This window comes from Halichoerus grypus, chromosome 3 (assembly GCF_964656455.1).
Source record: "Halichoerus grypus chromosome 3, mHalGry1.hap1.1, whole genome shotgun sequence".
Classification (NCBI taxonomy): domain Eukaryota; kingdom Metazoa; phylum Chordata; class Mammalia; order Carnivora; family Phocidae; genus Halichoerus; species Halichoerus grypus.
Window position 1 is genome coordinate 4,164,018 of NC_135714.1, and position 20,482 is coordinate 4,184,499.

General features: G+C 59.5%; 2 protein-coding genes across 2 annotated transcripts; one reads left to right on the top strand and one right to left on the bottom strand.

Moving 5' to 3' along the window:
* Nucleotides 1-108: 108 nt before the first annotated feature.
* Nucleotides 109-13,421, bottom strand: TADA2B (transcriptional adaptor 2B). The gene is made up of 2 exons (XM_036086438.2): nt 13,088-13,421; nt 109-2,637 (listed from the first exon to the last, which is right to left on the bottom strand). The coding sequence occupies exons 1-2, from the start codon at nt 13,355-13,357 to the stop codon at nt 1,645-1,647; spliced, it is 1,263 nt and encodes a 420-aa protein (XP_035942331.1). The 5' UTR covers nt 13,358-13,421; the 3' UTR covers nt 109-1,644.
* Nucleotides 13,422-13,841: 420 nt separating this feature from the next.
* On the top strand, nt 13,842-16,414 carry CFAP184 (cilia and flagella associated protein 184). The gene has a single exon (XM_036086321.2). The coding sequence runs from the start codon at nt 13,953-13,955 to the stop codon at nt 15,630-15,632; it is 1,680 nt and encodes a 559-aa protein (XP_035942214.2). The 5' UTR covers nt 13,842-13,952; the 3' UTR covers nt 15,633-16,414.
* Nucleotides 16,415-20,482: the final 4,068 nt, after the last annotated feature.

Below are 20,482 nucleotides of genomic sequence, written 5' to 3' on the forward strand. Positions count from 1 at the left end.
CCACCCCTGCTCGCTGTGTCTTCCTAGGGCCTAGGAGTCCCGGGCGCGGCTCACAGGGACCACTACCTGCCAGCACGCGACGTACTTCACAACTAAAGCCACGTACAATATATTTGAAAGGTTTTATTTAATGCTGAAAAATTTACCCTGGGGGACAGAAGAATGTAAAAAGAAAGGAAAAGGCACCGTAATTAAGTCCTTGGAAATGATGAGGGTCTTTTTTTCTTTCGTCTTTCAAATAACTTCACTTTAATGTAACTTCAAGCCCCAGCATTCTGGGAGGTAAACAGTCTCTTGGTAGCTATGGGGGGGGCAGGAGAGGCAGGATGGGCTCCAGGAAGAATGGAGTGCTGCGGTCTGCAGTCACCCCGACTCTAAAGCAGGGCCTTAGACAGGAGAACCAACCCTGAGCAGCAGGAAGACAAATGACTGACTCAAGTTCCAGGAAGAAGGTACCGCGTCCATCCACGGAAGCGGGGCCCCTGCACACAGCAGGGCTGGGCACAAGCTGAGCGGCCCAAGACGGGGACCCAGAGAAGCCACGCAGGGCCTCGCCCCGGAGGCCCCCTCCTGCGCTGCCGGAGCCTGTGTGCGAGCAGCCCAGTCCAGCTCTGGTCCGCAGAGCGCTGGGCACCACCGGAAGTAGGACGCTTAGCCAGGCCAGCACGGTCAAGGTCAGGGTTGCAGTGGAAAAGGTCATTGCAACCGCCATGAAATCCTGGAGGACGTGGACTCCAGAACTCAGAGCCCTCCTCCAATTTCTAAAACGAGTTCTTCCGAGTCAAATGGGGTGCTCGGTACTGCAAGTCCTACGGGCGGCAAGCAGCAGCCCCCTGGAAGACCGGCTCTGAGTTCTGGCGCCCACGCCAGTCCTGCCGGCGCCCCCGGAGCCCCCCTCCACACACCAGGGAGCCTGCCCGCCGTGAGCCCGCAGGCTCCGCCCCCAGTAAGTGAGGCAAGGGGTGGTTTCCGGGCTCGGCATCGGCAGGCTCCGACTGCCTGCGGCCGGGAATCCGGGGGAAGCTCGCTCGGACACGGTGTGCCACCCGACTCCTCCTCTGAGGCTCCCGGGAAACATCCCGCGGTTCTCCAGCCTCGCTGCCCACCTGCCCCGCCCCGGCCCCCACCTAAAGTGCCGCGTGCTGGGGCTGTGCTGGGGTGTCCGTGGGGGTGGCAGCGGGCCCCCCGAGGGCGTCCCCGGCGGCCAGCCAGAGGTCACGTCACAGGGTCAAGCTGGTGGCTGGCGGGCCCAGCAGGAAGCTGCTCCTCTTACCCACAGCCCAAGAGTCGCGTACCAAGGGGAAGACACAAAAGGAAATGGCCCAATCTCATAATATTCCCCAAACTGAACACGTAAAGGCAAATCGTCATCTTAAGGTATGACTTTAGGACTAAGTTAAAATATACATATATCGGCTTCCCCCACGATCCGACATAAAATCGTTACTATTGCTTCTTTTTCAGAGGACCATGAAAAGAATTGATAGCCTAAAAGAAAGGAACTCAATTTGTTTAAAAAAGAGCAACAACGGGGCGGGGCGGGGGAAGCATCTCCTGCCGCTCCGCTCCCTCACCCCAAGTCCTCGCTCCCTCACCCCAAGTCCTCGGGGCTCGCTGGCCAGCGCCCTGAGCCCGGCGCCGCTTTCAGGACGCATCCCTGGATATCCACCCGCTCTCCGTGAGGAAATTTAAAATCCTTTTCTTGAGGACTTTGTCCAAGTAACTAGGGAGGCGGCTTTTGGAGGGGATCCCCTGCCGCTTCTGCAGGTGGTCTTTGATGATGATGGTCTTCACGGTCACGTAGCGCGCGGGGCTCAGGTTCAAGGAGCTGCAGAGCACCTTCTCGCGGTCCGACAGCAGCTCGAAGCCCGGCAGGTGCTCGATGGCCGCGAACTCGCCGTCCTTGGCGTCCTCCTTGCCCCTCTTGGCGCCGGCCGCGCTCTTGTTCTCCTTCCTCTTCTCGCGCTTGTGCCGCGCCGCCTCGTACTCGGCCGACTCCTCGAGCTTGGTGATGCCGTTGCGCCGGTACCGCTGCAGCTCGCGGATCTTGGCCCGCAGCATCTTCTCCTTGTGCATGCCCTCGAACAGGTCGTCGAACTCCTTGCACGACATGAACTGGTAGAGCGGCCGCAGCTTCAGCCGCAGCTCCTTCTCCTCCTTGGTGACCTTGCGCTTGGCCGGCCGCTCCTTGTCCTTCTTGTCCTTGCCCAGGAAGGCGGGCACCAGGTTGTAGTCGCGCGCGATGTTCTTGCGCCGCTGCCGCTCCCTGAGCTTGCGGACGTACATGTCCACGTGCGCGCGCTTCAGCTCGATCTCCACGTCCTCGTCGTCGTAGTTGACCGAGAGCCCGCTGATGAGCGTCTCGGCGTCCTGGTCGTACTCGATCTCATAGTCGTCACGCAGCGGCATGTAGCCCAGCTGCTGCTGCTCGGCCACCGAGATGTCTAGGGGAGGCAAGGGGGTGGTGAGGCTGGGGGACAGGGGCCCTCCGCCGGGGCACGTGTGGTCGGTCACCCGGTTGGGGATGGTGTCGGGGATGCAGGCTCTCCCCAGGTTTCCGTGGATGTACATGCTTACGTAATGCTCCATCACCTCCTGGGGCGTGCGGGAAGCTCCGACGTGAGCGGCCATGTCTTCCTACAACGACAGGGGTCACAGGTTACTCCGAAAGTCGGCCTCACGCTCGGGGGCGCGCGCCGCTCGCCAAGGTCGGCCTGGACCGCTTCCAGTCCACGGCATCCCCCCTCCCACAGGGCACCGGACGGCGCGCTCTTTGGAGCCGGGCTCACCCGGCGGTTGTGGACACTAGACGGGCCCGGCGGGGACGATCCGGGGAGGTGCCGCCTGCCCCACCGCAAAGCCTGCACTCCGGGGCGGGGGGGAAGGGGGGGGCGGACCACCCCCGCTGCCCCGCCTCTTCCCAGGGCCACCAGGGCTCCCACCCTCCGCTCCCGACACAGGAGGGACCCTGTTGGACCACGCTGCCTGCCTCCAGGAACCGAAAGGGACACGGCCCCCAGGGCGTAGGGGGGCGGCAGCCTGTCCCCTTCCCAGGTGGTGGGACAGAGGACCAGGCGTGCCTTTTAAAGCGGCGGGGGCCGTCACCGATGACAGCCTCCACGGGTAGGTAGCTAACGCCTGCCGCGGGCTGCGAGCGCGCGCTCCCACAGAAGGTGACCCACGAACACAAGGGTTATTAACGAGAGGAAATTGTACAACTCCCCCAATCTTTTCCTTCTGCCAAGAGGCCTCTTCCTCAGTCAACCGCTAAAGCCACTCCACAGAGTAGCTGCCCAAAATGCGCACTCATTCCCCGGCAGCCGCTCAGCCCCCTGCCTCCAGCCCCCACTCCCCCTGCACTCGGCTCTGCTGGCCGCCGGGGCGCCACGCCAGCCACTCTGCGCCCTCGCCCGCTCACCCCCGCAAGATCAGCTTGGTCTCTGCACCCCCGAAGGCCCAACTGGATTCCAGAAAACCAGCCAGTCCACTGGGGCTGCGGACTGAGGACACACAGGGCACCGAGGGAGGGAAGCGCTCCTGTGGCCTGGCCTCAGGGACTCCTCCCCAGGGCACTGAGCGCTGAGGGCGGGGCTCCGAGGCCCGGGGACAGGGCAACGCTGGGGCCTAACGGGGGGGAACCATTTCTGAGAACCAGAAGATTAGAGCAAACACCAGATTCTGGTCTTACGGGGAAGAACTGCGTACGTGATTAACTTCTTTAAACCATTACTATTTGCATCAAATCTGTTCATTTTATTTTCCCAGGGAGCATTTGCCTCCTCCTACCCAAAAAGAAACCCCAAAAAACACACCGCGTTACAACCATCCCCAGCATCTACGGCCACTGTGTGACCCAAGCTGGTCACTTCCCATCTCTGGGCCTCGGGTTCTTACCAGTAGGGAGACAGGAGTAAGGAGACAGCCCTACCACGCACCCCACACTTGCTGCGAACACTATGGACAGAACGCGCAGAGGCTTCGTGCACACGAGGGGCCCAGCTCAGGTCCCGCTCAGAGGGGCGAGCAGGCCGGTGGGCATTCTTCCACCCTGATGAGCTACACTGGAAACACCATCCCTGACACCTGCCCGGTCAGGAGGAAAGGACATCCTCATGAGGGTGTCCAGAGAGCGGAAATGCCCACATGCGCCCGGTCTGAGCTTCCAGGGCCCGGCCACGTGGTCAGAGGTATGGCCAAGCCCGGCCCAGAGGCTTCTCCACCCCTCACCGCAGCTTCTGGGCGAGCCTGCAGCCATACACAGTTCAGAGTCAAGTGTCCAGGGAGCCTCCCGTGTGAGGGACCTGAGGTGCCCCTTCACCAGAGGCTCGGGGGCCTGGGCTGCCCATCCAGGCTTGCCTGGTTAGGAAGCCGGGCCCCAGGCCTGGCCCCCCGCCCTGGCCCCGTGAGAAAACCTGCAGAGCGGGCTGCCCCGTGAGTGGGCAGAAGCACCAGGTGCCCCCCCCAACAAAAGTCCGCTGACCCTGAACCTCAGCAACCTGCCTTTCAAAAATGACTGGATGCTCGGAGCACCACATTTCGGAGAAAACTGAAATCCTGAAAAACAGAAGGATTCTGAGAAGTGAAGTCAAGTCGGTATCTGGCCAAACCAAGGTGTGTTATCGGTTGGAGGTTCTTGCCATCAACTTTGACAGCGTGGGAGCGAGCGCAGGCGCCGGAAACCGCCGGGGCCCTCAGCGCCGGGGGCCGGGGCAGGGACACCTGGGCCCGCCCGCCCCCAGCAAGTGTTCCCGCTCACAGGCCAGGCAGCGAGCAGCACGGCCCAGAAGAGCGAGTACACGCCGCTGCCGCTGTGCAAAGGGCTGGAAGACGGGCGCTGTCTGCTGGGCCACATCGGGACACCAGGGGCCAGCCAGGGCGGCCGCGCTGAGCGGGAAGGGGCCACTGCACTGGACACCCGCCTACGGCCTGTCCTCATCCTCAAGAATATTGTGTCCGGTTCTAAGTCAGAAGGAGAAATCCCCCAACGGGAGGGAGTGTCAGAAGAGCGACCCCGTCCCACGCTGCTCACGGCGGCGGGCCCGGCACCAGAGGCCGGCAACGTTCCACAAAGTAGCAGCCAGCAGCCCTCCAGCGTGTCAGCCACGAGACAGAGAACTGTGACTGCAAGAGACATGTCAGCGACATCACTGGGGTTTCCTGGCGGGGACCCCGGGCCGGTCTGTGCACGAGGGAAGGGCTCTGAATCCACATCAGCATCCTGCCTTCTGGAACCACGTCGTACCTCTGCAAGACGCTAACACTTCAGGAGGCTTATGGGATGAACATATACGGGAACTCTGCATACTATTTTTTCACTTTTTTGGGTAAATTGAAAAGAAAAGTTATTTTTAAAAAATAAATTCTTTTTTTTTTTAGAGAGAGAGAGAGGGAGAGTGCGGTGGGGGAGGGGCAGAGGGAGAGAGAGAGAGAGAGAATCTCAAGCCAACTCCATGCTGAGCGTAGAGCCCGACACGGGGCTCGATCTCACAACCCAGAGACCATGACAACCTGAGCCGAAATCAAGAGCTGGGCACTTCACGGACTGAGCCCAGCCAGGTGCCCCTAAAAAGTAACGTTAAATTCTGCCTCATAATTCTCTATTTAGAGGTCTAAGATTGACATCCAAATATTAGAAAAGAAAACACAGAGTACTCAGAAGAGGACTCTTCTGTCCCATGGACAAGCTCCCTGGCCGTGGCGAGTGCGGCGTGGCTCCATGGTCACAGGCAGGTGACAAGGGCAATGTCCTGCTCCACAAACATCCACCCCCCCCAGGGCCACACGGGTGCAGGCTGGCCAGCCGTGCGCTGGCACTTTGGTTGCCCAGACCCTCTTCACATAAAGAGGCGGACTCTGGCTCTCGCATGGACCCAGGTTATGAGTATTTATGAAGCCATGAATCAAATCAGAGTGGCCAGCGCCTCGTCACCAGGAGCCCAGGAGTCTCTGTCATCAATCCACCTTACCCACTGCCCGATGACAGCTGCAAGGCCACGGCCAGGACAGACACTGGCCAGCAGCTGCCGCTGAAGGAGAATCGCCCCCAGGCCACTGTGTTTGTCTCAGGACCATTGAGAAAGGCCCAGGAAAACACCAAAACCCTAATTTCTCAAAGACTCGGGAAGAGAGGAAGATCACGACGGAACGGTCTGAACAAGAGCGACGACACAGCTCTGGTTCTAACCAGAATCCACAGAGGAATGACAGGGAGGAACATACCTTAAAAGATGATTAAAAATAGCAAGAGCTGCAGAACCCCACCACATGCCCGCATCCTGCCCGCACACCCTGTCTTCTCCCATCTGCACGCGTCAGCAGTCACACGAGACCTGCCTGCCTCCCGCAAGGGGCCCAAGTGTCTTGTCACAGCCCCAGAGTCACATATGACAGCAGCAGAGCATGTGCTCAAGGTCAAAGTTTCTGCTTAATCTAGATGATGGATGGACGGACAGACAGACACACGCATGGATGGGCAAACAGAAGGGTGGGCAGGCAGAAGCAACAAAAGTGGGTTTGGGGGGACAGATGTGGAGAGACAAGGACAACTCAGGGGCAACTACAACTACGCAAGGACCACAACTGTATCCTGCAGCTGGTTTTCCCCGACACACAGCGGCACTCGGGTGAGTAGCCCACAGTCTGCGGAGACAGAATTCCAGGTTCTGGTCCTTTAGCCTCCCGCCCCTGGAAAAAGATAAGGATAGGTATGCTGCTTCCTTAGAGTCCTCAGAGAAATGAAGGAAAACACGCCTCTAGGACACTGAACGGGCTGTCAAGTCTACTGTCCAAGGTCACTAGACTCCCACCAGGACGCTGGCTCTCCGGGACAGAAGTGAGCATCCCAGGGAGTCAGGACTCCACGGCCTTTTCTGGCTGGTCTGGTCTCTTCCCGGCCTTTCCATGGCTCACTGGAGCGGCCTCCAGCACCGGAGCAAGCACGGGAAGGGGAGGGCAGTGCGGAGAAGTCACCGGCAATGTGCCGGCCGGCTCCCCCCTTGGCGCCATGGCCTGGGCGCACCCGCAGCCGCCCCCCTCCCCTCTGGAGGCCTGTCGTAGCCCCCCAACCCTGGGCGGGGTGCAGGTTCTGGCTCAACCACCCGTGGCCTGTGATTCTTATCCTCTCACCTTCTGCCTCTGGGCCTGTAATCCCTCCCCTGCCAGCGCTTCGTCGGGAGGAAATAAAACTCATCACAGTGACAGGTATGTGCTTCTGCATGTAGCACCTGGAACCTCAGGTGACGCTCCCCCCAGGGCTTCTGTAGCAGACAGTCTCGCTCCGGAGCACTCGCCCTGTCACCACGGGGCCTCTCGTGGGGCGGTGACACAGTGCACACCGCAGGGAGACCTCTGCAATCAAATGCTTCCTGGTCCTTTAGAAAGGCAGAGCAAGGCCAGACCACGGCCCGCACGCTCCTAGAACCACCTCGCCTGTGGCTCGGCCACTCCACCTCTAACCTCTGGGGCACGTGGCTGGGGCACTGTGCTGGCCGTCTCCTCCCCTCTCCTCCCGAGCAGAGTGACAGTCAGTCTTTGTGTACAAACCAGCTCCTTCCCCAGAGCTTCCCAGAGAGCACTGAGTGCCACCTCGGCCCCTCCCCCACCAGCAGCACCCTCTCCTCCCCAGAGCTTGGGAGCCAGACTCAGAGGTGGGGCTTCCTTCTTCAAGGCAAGAAGCTTCAAAGGGACAGAAGCAGCCAGAAGGCCCAGCATGCAAACCTGTGGCGGTGCCCCGGGGGAGCAGGTTCTGCGGGCAGAGCCGCCCTGGGAGCAGAGACCCCAGGAGCAGCTGGGGACAAGGGGGCAGCCCCAGCCCCAAGCCAGCAGGAGGGAGCAAAGGCCTGCACGGGGCCAGGGAAGAATGAAGAGCTGAGCGATGGGCTTTGACCAAAGGACAAGGAGGGACCGCTCAGGCCCAGAGGAAAGAGGAGGGATGAGCCTGTGCGGCGGGATGCCCACCTGTCCCTCCTGAGCTGGGGACATGCACCCACAGGGCCCAGTGTTGCCTGACCAGTCGCCAGCCCGGCCACCTGGGCCTCCTCTCCCAGCTGACCCCACGCGGCTTCGGATGTGGTTCGGGCCCGCCCACTCCAGCCTCGCTCAGTCATCCTCAGAGGGGACAGAAGAGCCGCCTGCCTCGCGGGGGCTGGAAGGGCTGGGCACCCGCTGCTCTGGGGCGAACCCTGCCCCCCCCCATGCGGCCCCCAGCCCACGGCTTGAGCCTCTGCCACAGACACACTGGTGGGCGGTGCCCCCTCCCACATCAGAGGCCGAGGACCAAGAGCGGCTTGTCATCTGTCCTTACAGGTCACCAGCCATTTAGGGACCCTATTTCCCTTGGCCACTGCTCCTGTTCGTTGGATTTGTTCACACGCAAAGTTCTGCAAGCCTCAGTTCCAGGTTCCCTGTCCTCCTCCCTCAGCTCAAGAGAACTCACCAGCTCACACGGCTGTGACTGGCCCTCAAGGGGACGGAGCCTTTCGGGTCAGATAAGCCTGAGAGCGCACTTCACCAAGTGCGGGACAGAAGGACACACCTCAAAACAGTAACCAGGTGACCCTGGCCCGCCACCTCTAGATATTGATCTAAAATGATGACAAGCGCGGACTCAGATGTTTGCACACCTATGTTCACTGCGGCGGACTCCCAACAGCCAAAACTGGGAGCGGCCCAAGCGCCCCTGGCGGCCGGCCGGATGGACGAACGGCCGGATGGTGTTCAGCCTTAAACTAGCAGGACGTGTGACACCCGCGACGTGAATGAACCTCGAGGGCTAACGTTAAGCTGAGTGAAATGAACTACTCACAACAGGACAAACAGTGTAGCATTTCTCTATATGAGGTCCCAAGAGTAGTCAAATTCACAGAGATGGAAAGCAGGACGGTGGGTGCCCAGGGCTGGGGACGGGGGTAAGCGGGGAGATGTTGTGTAACAGGCACAGTTTCTGTCTGTGATGATGAGAAAGTTCTGGAGATGGACGGTGGTGATGCGGCCCAACAGTGTGAACATACTTAATGTCACTGAACTGGACACTTTATAACGGCTAAAACTGGGGGCGCCTGGCTAGCTCAGTCGGCAGAGCACGTGACTCTTGATCTTGGGGTCATGAATACAGCCCCACGGTGGGCATACAGCTCACTTAAAAAAATGGTTAAAATGATAAATGTTATGTATATTTCACTACAATAAAAAGTGGCATGCCTTACTCTACATCGATGGTCTGAAAGTAGGGTCCCTGGACCAGCCTCATCAGCAACACCCGAGAAGTTGTTAGAAATGCAAATTCTCATGTGGATCCCAGACCGGATCTACTGATGCAGAGCCAGGAGGGGGGGACTGGGCACGATCTGCGTTTTAACAAGCCTTCCAGGGTGTTCTGAAACCACTGCCCTGCAGAACCCTATTACCTCTAGCTGCTTTCTCCACCCAGGCTCCTCCCTCCCCATTGTCAGGATGCTCAAGGGATGGGCTTACCCGTTCCCACCAACACCCTTCCACGAGAAGTGAATGTTCCCATGGTTCCCCAACATGGCACCGTGGGCCGCACCAGAACTCTATCAATACCTATTTCCAGACCTCACCCATACAGATGCCAGCTCAGGAGATCTGGGGAGCCCCTGGGATTCCGGGACTCCGCAGAATCCAGGATTCTGCCCGCACTCAGTGAGGTTCTGGGCATGGAGTCAGAGGACCGGGTCAACTTCTGGCTCTGCCACATTCCTTCACCCACCCCAGCGGTTTCCAGCACGATCTGTATCTTCTAACTCTGAACACAAGTAGCACCCACCACAAAACCGGCTGCTTCGAGGCTCTGGATACCCCTGGTGACGTAACTCCAGGTCACTGACCACCTGCCCACCCTTCCCCGCTGTCGCATTCCCAGGCATCTCCCCACCCAAGCTCAAAGGCAGGGGCCCGGTGTCAGTGCGTAGATACACAGCTCGCCCCCAAACCCTCCCGGCCTCACAGCGAGCATCCCTCAGCCACCCCCGGCCCCGTCGGTCCCAGTGCCTCAGCCCCAGGACGAAAGGGAGCAATGGCGCCAGACTTCAGCAGCGGCCTCTCCCCCAGGATCTGCTGAAATCGCCCCACCCCCATGAATCCCACACAAAGCAGTGCCACCCAGAGGTGACAGATCACGCGTGCCATCTGAAAAATGAGGGCGACCGGGCTCACCTTCGTCTACACAGCTGCCACTGATTCGTGTGCTGCCTCTCTCCACACCGCACCCAGCCCGCGAAACCTAGCTCCCGCCCTCCCCTGGTCATCTCCCCACTTCCCGTCCCAGGCACGGACCGACGTCCCCCTGAAAAGCCCTACCAGGCCAGCCACACCTTTGGCCGCAGCAGTAAGCTCCCAGCCTCTGACCCGCAGTACTTAATGCTCTTACACCCAGAGCTTAAGGCGCAGACTTTGGAATCAGACGGGCCTGCACCTGAGCCCTGGCTTTACCATGAGAAAAGCCAAGGCATCCCGGACAAGCATCTTCAATTCTCCGAGGCGCTGTTCTGCAGCTGGAAACTACAAAGCCAGCCCCAGACCTGTGGTGAAGGGCACGAGACGAGGTGTGCACGAAGGAGCCCCGCTCAGAACTGGAACAGGCTGCACGGGGCACGCGTGGGGCAGGTCGCTTCCGTGCACGCAGCTGGGCATCTGCTCAGAAGGGAACCGCACGTCTCGGAGCTGCAGAGAGCCTCGGGGGAAGCATGGTGAAGGCTGGTGGGCAGAGCAGGTGGCCCAAGAGCGCACAGCTAAAGGGATACCAGCGCCCGCAGCCTGGCAGCACTCCAGGTGTGGTTAGCGTGCAGAATCTCTGCCTCCTCCCAGGACCCCCCACGGGTTCAGCAGGAAGAGGACCCTCAGCACCCAGGCCCAAGCCCCTCCTCCGGCTTGGTCTCCTCTAACAGCTGAGATTGCTGTTTGCTTGGAGAGGAATCTGCATGTTAACAAGCTCCCCAGGTGATTCCTAGGCACACTCCAGTTCCAAAAGCACTGCTTTGGGTCAGGACGCCCCCCTTCCTGGCCCACGCTTCCTCCGACACACTCTAAGTGGCCGAGTCCTCGGGCGTCCCCCACAGTGCTGCAGAGTGGAGACCAGCGAGGAGTGCAGCGGGCAGCAGGCTCTGATGTGAAACTCCTCAGTTCAAAGCCGACTGCACAGGGCGGCTGGGAAGAGGTCCCAGGAAACAAACTGCCCAGCACAGTGCCTGGCACTCGGCAAAGCTCTGGGTCCACCTCAGCTATTTTTAGCAATGGCTGTGGAGATAAGCGCTCTGAGAACAGGGGGCGGGGGGCGGGAGTCTCTTGGAGGCGCTGATATGGAAGCCGAAAGACCAGTCACGAGCCATGATCTGGAGGAAAAGCGCTCCAAGCAGTAGAAATAAAAAATGGTTGGGGGGGTAGCAGCTGAGATCCCTGTGGGCCATGAAATTTAATCTAAGTAGGCCTGGAAGCCACTGAAGGCTGATGGGATGCGGCATGTCTTCAAAGATCACTCTGATTATGGCGCACGGAATGGGCTGGAGGGCACAAGAATGAAGCAGAAAGACCAGCTGGGAGGCCCCAGAGGTGGTCAAGGCAAGAGATAAACACCAGCCTGGACTAAGGGTGTGACCAGTGGTTAGATTCTGAAAATATGCTGGAGATGGAGCTGCTGCTGGACTGGGCCTGCAAGAAGGACCTGAGGATGGATGCCTCTGAGTGCAGTCCGAGTAACTGAGTGAGGTGGTAGGAGAGCTGGTTCACGGAGGGTCAAGATGTCCGTGAGATAAGCAGCGAGGAGGTCCGCCAGCGGTTCACCGAAGGCTGGAACTTAGGGAAGAGGTCCTGGCTCAGACTCAAACGGTTACAACACTTTAAGCCCCTGAAGACAGGGACGAGGCCTTTCTCCCCTGCAGAGTCCTTCACCATTGTACAACGTGCACAGTGCAGAGGCTCGACGCACATCGATGCACTTCAAGACAAAATGAGGTTTTCAGAGGATGGTGATCACCATGTTGGCGCTTAGGTGAGAATCTGTGCAGCAGTGTGTCTCTAAGGAGTAAGGATTCCCCGGGATGCAGCATGGGTGTTGTTAGTCCCTGAAGGCTGGCTCACTTTATGGAAAGGAAAGCAGGCCAGGTTTGGGAATAAGGGGAGAAGCCCAGGAGGAGGGGTGCACTGCTGGAGAAATGACAGCAAGATGAAATACTGGCTCAGGGAAGTAGGAGGACCTCATGTAGAAGGGTCTGGAGGGATGAGGGAGCTGGGGTCATGCCCACTCCTCCCTGCTTCTCATGATGCCTGCAGGTGGACACAAGCTCTTGGCAGAGATGGCCCAGAATCCAGCCAGAGATCTTCCCTTTCTAACACGGATGAAAGCTTCCTGTTCCCGAGCGGAAAGAGAGCTCCCCAGAGACTGTCCAGAGAAGAGCACCCACTCTCCCCCGGGGCGGCCCAGCACACTATCCCGCTAACCGAAAGGAGCCCGCTCTCACCTTCTCCACTCAGCTCAGTCTCCACACAGCCCTTCTGATGAGAGCAAAAGCCCAGGACAAACGCCTCCGGGTCTGTGCTCCTTTGTTCAGTACTTACCGAGCACTCCTCACACGACGTCCTGGGCCTTGCGGGGACCCCAGGATAAACAAGTCCCTGCCAGGGGACCCAGGGCACACGCCCTGACAACGGCGCAGGGCCAACCGGGCCGCGTACAAAGCAAGCGCACGGAGAAGGGAGAGCAGCCGCGGGGCGTGTGCGAAGGCTGCCTGGCCTTCACCACCACTGTGCTCCTGGCAGAACCAAGTCCTTCAGGGCGCCTACTGCTCGGCCAAGTCTGCGGACCTGTCTCCGTCCAGCAACGCGACTCGGGCCCGGCGCGGGCTTGCCCGAAGCGCCTGCACTCTGCAAGCACCCGTGCAACTGCTCCTAAGGTCGGGAACAGGGCCCTGTGGTCGCCAAGCCATAGCCCAAACCCCCACCTTGCTACTTCCTGGCTGTGCGCCCTTGGGCATGTCGCGCCACTTCTCTGAGCCTAACCGGCGCGCCGACCGCGCCCGCCTCCCAGCCGGCGCGGGCACGGAACGAGCAGGTGCGCGTCGTGCCGGCCGCTCACCCAGTTTCCGAAGCCGAACTGCTCGATGGCATCCAGCAGCAGCTGCTCCTCGCGGCTGGTCCAGCCGCCCTCCGCCTCGGGCCCCCACAGCGTGAAGCGCCCGCCGTCCACCAGCTGGTAGCCGTGGTAGCGGCGGTGGTGGCCGATCTCGGCGCCGGCCGAGAAGCACTCGGGGCACAGCTCGATGTCCTGGCACTCGGTGCAGCGGAAGCGCAGCGGGCTCACCTCGGCCAGGCAGTACACGCAGTACTTCTTACCGAGCTCCGCCATCTTCCCCCGCCCGCCGCCCGCGCCCGCCGCCGTCAGCGCGCCGCCGCCCGCGCCGGCCGCCGCGCTCGAGCAACCGCCGCCCGCGCCCGCCGCCACCGCGCCGCCCCGCCCAGGCGCCGCCGGAGCCGGCCAGCCGGGCCGCGTCCCGCCTCAGCACGCAGGCGCCCTCGGGCCCGGCCCGGCTGCCGCCGCCGCCGCTGCCGCCGCCGCCGCCGCCGCCGCAGCCGGCCGCACCGCGCAGGCGCTCCGCGCGCGCCACCTCGCGGGGACCCGGTCCGCCGCGCTGCGCCTGCGCGCCCCTCGCGCCGGCCGCCCGCCCCTCCTAGCGCCTCCCAGCCACCCCGCCCCAGGCCGGGCGCCGGGAAATGGGCGGGAAGGCCGCGCGGCGCGAGCCCGCGCCCCCTTCCAATCAATGCCGCTCGTCGCCCGCTCGCGGCTTCCCATTGGTCAGCTCTCTCCGGAGGCGGGGAGAAGGGGGCCGGGCGTCTGCCTGCCTCTTGGCCAATCGCCGGGCCCACCGCGCGCGCCCCTGGTTGCCCCTGGAAACCCAACAGCCGGCGTCTGGGATCCGCCGCACCCGCCGACCTGGAGGGAGATGGACCGCAGCTCCGAGCACCGTGGGGACCCCGGGGGGGAAGACGGAGATGTGGCTAACCTGTCCCCCAAGCTGTCCGGGATCAAGGCCACCTCTGGCCCCCACTCCCCGGCCGAACCGCCGGTGCCGGAGCCGGGGACCGTAGAGGCTTCGGAGGGAGGCGCCGCCGAGGACGAGCCCGCCGAGCCCCGGGAAGGGCCGGCGGCCACGGAGGCTGTGGACCAGGCGGGACCCGGGGAGCCGGAGCCGCCGGCCGAGGCTGAGACCGAGCCGGAACCCGGGGAGCCGGCCGACGCCGGGCCTGAGGAGACAGCCCAGCCGGGGCCCGAAGGCGGGTCCGCGGAACCGGAGGAGAGGGAGGAGGCGCAGGAGGAGGAGGAGGGGGAGGAGTCGGAGGAGTCGGAGGAGGGAGAGGAGGCCGCGGCAGCGGCGGTCAAGGGGAGGAGGAAGAAAGCCCCCTCGGCGGTCTCTGTGCCGCTGGCCACCACCGGCCAGGAAGGGGCTGCGCCAACCCGGGAGGCCGAGCAGGAGGACGGGGAGAAGGAGGAGAAGGGAAGCGAGGAAATCATGGAGAGGGGTGTGCAAGGAAGCCCGGTGAAAAGCAAGGAAAAGGAGGAAGGTGAGAGACTGGACGAGGGGGAGGATGAATGGAGCGAGGAGATGAAGAAGCTGCAGGAGCACCAGCTGCGCGCTGAGCTCCTGGAACAGTACCAGTCGCTGGTGGTGGAGCGCAGCAACTACCAGCGTTACAACGCCTACCTGCAGCACAAGATCTCCGAGGCGCTGCGCAAGAAGGGCCTGGATGCCGCCGAGGTGCCCGACAAGGGCATGGAGCCCGAGGCCCCAGAGAAAGAGCAAGCATACCTCCGCCATCTGGCCTTGCTGGAGGAGCTGAGGAAGCAACAGGCAGACGACCTGGACTGGTATCACCAGGAGCTGAACCAGCTGAAGACGCAGTGCAAGGAGGTGCTCTCCAGCGTGGAGAAGGAGTGGGCAAGCTTCCAGGCGCTCAAGAAGCAGGTGGTGATGCAGGCCATGGGCAGCTGTCGCATGCGCGGCGGTCGCCAGGCTGCACTGCGAGAGGTGGAGCAGATCCAGGCGCTGGAGGAGAAGAAGGAGAAGGAGATGAGTGCCGTGAGGCTTGAGAACGTGCAGCTAAAGCAGAGCTTGGTGCATTTTGAAACGCGGATGAGGGCCCAGGAGGACCTGACGGAGGGGCTGCTCCTCATCGATTTTGAACAGCTGAAGATTGAGAACCAGACCTTCAATGAGAAAGTGGAGGAGCGAAACGAGGAACTTTTAAAACTGCACAACAAGGTGACCAACAACGTGCAAATAATAACCCACGTGAAAGAGAAGTTACACTTCGTGGACATAGAAAACGTGTGCAAAAAGACACAGCTTTTGGAAATTGAGGCTCAGGTGGCCCTGAGGAGGGACATCCTGACCAGGACGAAGCAGGTCCGGGACAGCCTGCGGGCTGACAACATCAAGCTGAATCAGAAGTGCGGGCTTCTGGGCAAGGAGCTACTCCTTCGGGACATGGAAGAGAAGGTGGACAGGACAGAAGTGCTCAACCAGCGCATAGAGTACCTGAAGCGCCATCATGCTGGCCTTACTATGTCCTGCAGAGGTGTGAAGCAGAAGATCAGGGAGGCCAAAGCCTTTCTCCCATCTTAACACCCACGATAGGAAGAGTCAGCAGACCACTTGCGGCCATTCTTTCAAAGGCCTACAATGTTGGGGATGATGCTGTATTTTGTATTGATCTCATCATTTTCAGCTCCTAAATTAGTCCTGAGCAAAATTGGGCTAGCCATCAGTTTTACACGGGGTGAAGTAAAACAGGCCCAAAGAAACAGCTGTGATGACTTAATGTACCTGACTTCTAGAAGCCTCGTTGTAGCTGAGCAATTCCGTCATTTCAATGACCTGATCCTGAGGAAAACTGTTCCTCGTCCATACGTCAGAGGGTTCAACAAACAGGCGCGGAACCAAGAAATGTCCTGTGCATTAAGCTAATTATCAAGTCTCCTTTGAATGTATTAAACTGTGTAGTTCTAAGTCACATCCTCAACTCAAAGCTCACTAGTTTCCTTCGATGAATCTAAACTTGTTTTGTATGTAAGTAGCACTGGCTTCTGGGTAATAAACAAGATGAGGGAAACGAGAGAAATGATAAATAGGAAAAGGAGCTGAGGTTCTGTCCTCTTTCCCTTTTCCACGAGAGGAGGCTCGGTCCGCTTGAGCATTAGCGCTTGCTTCTGGCTCAATGACAGTCTGCAATTCTAATGAAACGTTTTCTGGGATCCTCTCAAGAAACGCAATTATCTATACAAAAACATGAAACTTTGTTGTCCGTAAGCCTTTTGTTCTTGGCAAGGTATTTTTGGATCTCGGCAAGAGGACCCTCACTATGCATGTGATTTTACTCTGTATCAAATATTAAAGTGTCTACTATTCCTTGTGTTAATGTAAGAAACACCTGATAGGTCTACCTCTTTCATCCAGAATCAGTGATTCCATTTCCAGTTTTCTTTGGTGCTTTTGGAGCTAGGGGCTTGGCTTTATTTCTTTTTAGCTTTCAGTGGAATTTTGAGTTGGGCAGATTTGGGATTAGAAGTATTCTCCCATCCCTAAGCTTAAGTAGGTCATAAGAAGGATGAGCTAGTTTTGGGTGCCGAACACCTGCAAAGAAGGATAGAAACCCCTCTCCGGGCCGATGACGCAGTTCGTCGTGAGAAGGTCACGATGACTTTAGCTTTCGGGGGTGCAATTGTTTTCTAAGGTGTGTTCCCTTTGAAGCCAATAAAGGCTGATTAAAATTCCTTTTCTAACTTTTACAGCTTGGACACACTCTTTTATAGGATCATACTTGTCACACCGCACACACGTAACCATGAGGGGAGTAAAAAGCATACACTTCCTGCTTCCTCTTCCATCCTCCTCATCCTTTACACTTGTCTTCCCTCTACCCCGTTCATCAAGGCCAAAGTGACGTAGCAAATCACCAGCAAGCAGCCCTTCGTGTTCTTTGTGCCTCATGCTAGGAGCGGCACAGACCCACCGGGGTCTCCGGCGGTTGGGAAGGCTTCGGACTGAACCTGGCGTCGTGCTCGGTGGCTCCCCGCAGCTAGCAGTTTTCATGGCCACAGTGCCTGTCCCTTGGGCTCACTAGCGGGAGAGGAGGTATTTTCAGCGGCCTCGGACCCACCGGCAGTTACGCAGGCCGCACCAAGCCCTCCCTCGGCAGCCTGGAGCCGGGCGGACCGGCCTCTCGAGAGCACGAGATACAGAGACTGACAAAGCTGGCATTGCTCTCAGCTGCTAAGTTACCAGTGTTCTCCCAAATTACCTTCTGCCACGCTAGAGATGTTACAGTTCATTAGAAGATAAATAATCTTCTGTTGATGACTTCACAACGAGCTTCCTTCTAATTAAATTACAGGAGAGCTCTAGATCATGAAACAGCAACCCCTTCACGAAGTGCTGCTTCAGCTCGCCTCTGAGGAAGAAGGCCACAGACCCCCGGTCTTGCTGACGGGCCCCATCGCAGCCTCTGGCCCACTGCTCTGTGACTGTGTGCGTAGTTCTCTGGGCCCCGGGGAGACAGACGCCTGGGAGGCGAGACGGTCATCCTCCCTCGGAGCCCGCACGATGCCTACCTAGCCCATAATCGATGCTCTGTAATCTGTTGTATTATTAACACATCAACATCATAGCATTCTCATTTTCTGGCAAAAGTGTTGCTCGAATGCCTAGAATAGGCAGACGCTGCTAGTCCTGTATCAGACTCGAGAAATAACCACAGGCAGAAAGAGGTTTCCAGAACTAGAACCGATGAGGAAAATGACGGTCCATTCTAGAGAGACCGCCTCCAGGGAGCCCGCCTCCCTCTAGAAGATAAAGGGGCGGGTGGCGGCTCAAGTCGAGACCTCTGACATCTCGTCAAAAGAGAGTGCCTGCAGAACGCAGCTACGGTACTACCTGAGCTGTCACACGACACGACTTCCTGTGGGTCGGAGTTGGGAGTGTCCCCTGCGTGTCACAGGCGCTTGTGTGGCTGGGCAGCGCGGGCAGGAGGGAATCGGGCGCCGCCTGCGTGGAGAAGGAAACGCTTTTCATTGGTAGCTGGATGTCATTTCTGGCGGCTTCCCGCATTTGAGATTTTTAAATGACATAAGTGGAGAAACATGCTTTCTTTTTTTGTTAAGTGGGTCTGAAGCCGTAATTTAGATGTTTGCCAATCGTCGGGGATGCCTGTCTGATAAAATCATAGCAGAGTTAATGAACCCCGATCTGCAACTTGGGTTTTAAACTCGAAGACCGTCTTCACGTGAGAAGGATGAGTCACGCAAGGGGCATGATTGGGAAGGACTCCGGGGGGCCCTGCGGCTGAGCTGAGCGGCTGGTGGGGGCCGCAGGCTGGGCACCGCTCCTGGTCCACACCTCCTGCTTGCCCACCGTAACCCTGTCTACACAGGCGTGGGTTTGCATGAATACATTCCACCTGCCCCAGCTTTTTACCTGATGCAGCCTTCTAATATTTCACCCAAAGGATGCCAAGGTTGAGTACAAAGGTGCATCTAGGACGAAGACACAGCGTCGCACTCGCAAATAAGGGCTTTGGAATCAGGCTGACCTGGATTCCAATCTCTTCTGTTTGTGACCTGGGCCAACAGTCCACCTCTCTAAACCTCAGTGTGCTCCCCCGTAAAATGGGGGAAAAATTTATAAAAGTCATTATACGAACAAAGTATCTCTTCCCTAGGTGGTGAAATTAGCATTTTTATTTTGTGTATTTCCAAATTGTATACAATGAACATGCAATTTTAATAACGAGAGGGAAATACCGATTTTTAAAATCCCCAAATTCCCCCCAAGAGTTCAGATACTAAAAGTTTACGTGTCAAGAGCATGATTCTATCTCTGGTGATGGGTTTCTTTTAATAACACAATTAATTCAGCAACCTATTTTAATCCTCACAAGCCAGTGGACAGATCCTGGTGCCCTTTTTAAGCTCTGGTTACAGAAAAGAAACATGAGGCTCAGAGAATTTAAAGACTCCTGATCTGACCTCTAACTAAACGACATCTGAAACAGGAGTTGTTTTTGGCCGGAGCAGCTTCTCCCGGGAGCTCGGGAGCGGGGTCGAGAAGCCGCAGGAACGACGTCTAGGCACCGAGAGACGGCTCAGGCCGGGGGGCGGGGGGCGGGCAGGGGTGCGGGTAACTCGTGCTGTCTGGGGGGAAGACTACTGCTGCTCCCTCCACAGGCCCAGGCATTCTGGGAGAAGGGGCCTTGGTGCGGCCGGGCCCCACGGAGCAGCAACCTTCTAGAGCCCGCTGGCCGCAGGCGCCGCTCATGGGGGAGACGGGCTCCTGAGCCAGCCCCGCGCTCCCCGCCTCTCGGAAGGACCCGGGCACGGCGAGCTCCTGCGTGGGCCCCGACTGAGGACTTGCCGCAGCTCTGCTGGCCACGCACGCCCCTCCTCTGATGACCAGTGGCTCCTCTCAGGTCCAACGCAGTCCCTGCCGTGTACGGGGGTAGAATCTCGTTCCATCTCGGGGCCTTGGTGGCAGGCTCCACACCCCGGGGGGTGGTTTTTGAACTGTCAGCCCCCTGGCTTCTCTTGGGAAAACGGTCCACAGCTTCCACCCCAAGCCTGGTGCAACCCAAGGCCGTCCCCGAGCCGGCCGTCGGGCGTGGGCCGGGGCCTTGCACACAGGCACTGGGGTGAGTGAATCCAGGCCTCGCCCCAAACCCTGCACTGGGGAGTTGAGGTCAGAGCGAGAGGAGGAAGGCTTCCAAAGGCCGCAGAGCAAACCTGTTCCCTGGGGAGACGGGCAGCAAGGGCTCAGGGGCCACAGGGAAAGGGTGTGAACCCCAGCCCCGCTGCTAACTGGCCGCAGCAGCCCAAGCAGATCGGCTTTCTGTGTCACACCTTTGGAATGGGGACAGTGACAGAGCTGCTGCGGAGAGAAATGAGGCCATTCACAGAACGCGGCCTGGGGCGGGCGCGGGTGCGACAGGCAGCAAGCCCCGGGACACGACAGCCGTCCAGCACGGCCACCCTCGTCGGCCACGGCACCCCCCGGCCTGGGCCAAGTGGAGAACAGGTAACAGTGGAGCAGAGCAGCCATGGGATCCCCTGGTGAGAAGATGGGAGCCTGGTGCTGGGGGCCGAAGACACGGGAGCGAACACCCTGACCGGAGCCGCGCGGTCTCTGGGGGAGAGAAGCGGGGGGAGCAGTCACAGGGCGGAGGGTGGTGGCCCAGCGCAGGCCGTCGGCCTCGCTGCCCCAGGAGGGCCAGCACCGTCTTGTTCCTGCAGGTCAAGAAGGGGTTCTCCTGGGGGACCAGGGACAAGAGAGGTGGCAGCCCTGACAGCCCCCCACCTTCTGGCTGGGCCGCCTGCCCTCGGCCGAATGGCTGGCGTCACGCGTGAGCACTCGCTCTGACCGGTGCCAAGTGACCTCTCGGGCCGCATCCTGCTCACCGTCACCGTGGCGGGGTGGCTGGACTGACC

Excerpts from the sequence above, each read along its gene's own strand:
- TADA2B (XM_036086438.2), bottom strand. The coding sequence starts at position 13,357 with ATGGCGGAGCTCGGTAAGAAGTACTGCGTGTACTGCCTGGCCGAGGTG. Across the intron at positions 2,638-13,087 it reads AGTTCGGCTTCGGAAACTGG|GAAGACATGGCCGCTCACGT; the intron begins GTGAGCGGCCGG and ends CTGTCGTTGTAG.
- CFAP184 (XM_036086321.2), top strand. The coding sequence starts at position 13,953 with ATGGACCGCAGCTCCGAGCACCGTGGGGACCCCGGGGGGGAAGACGGA.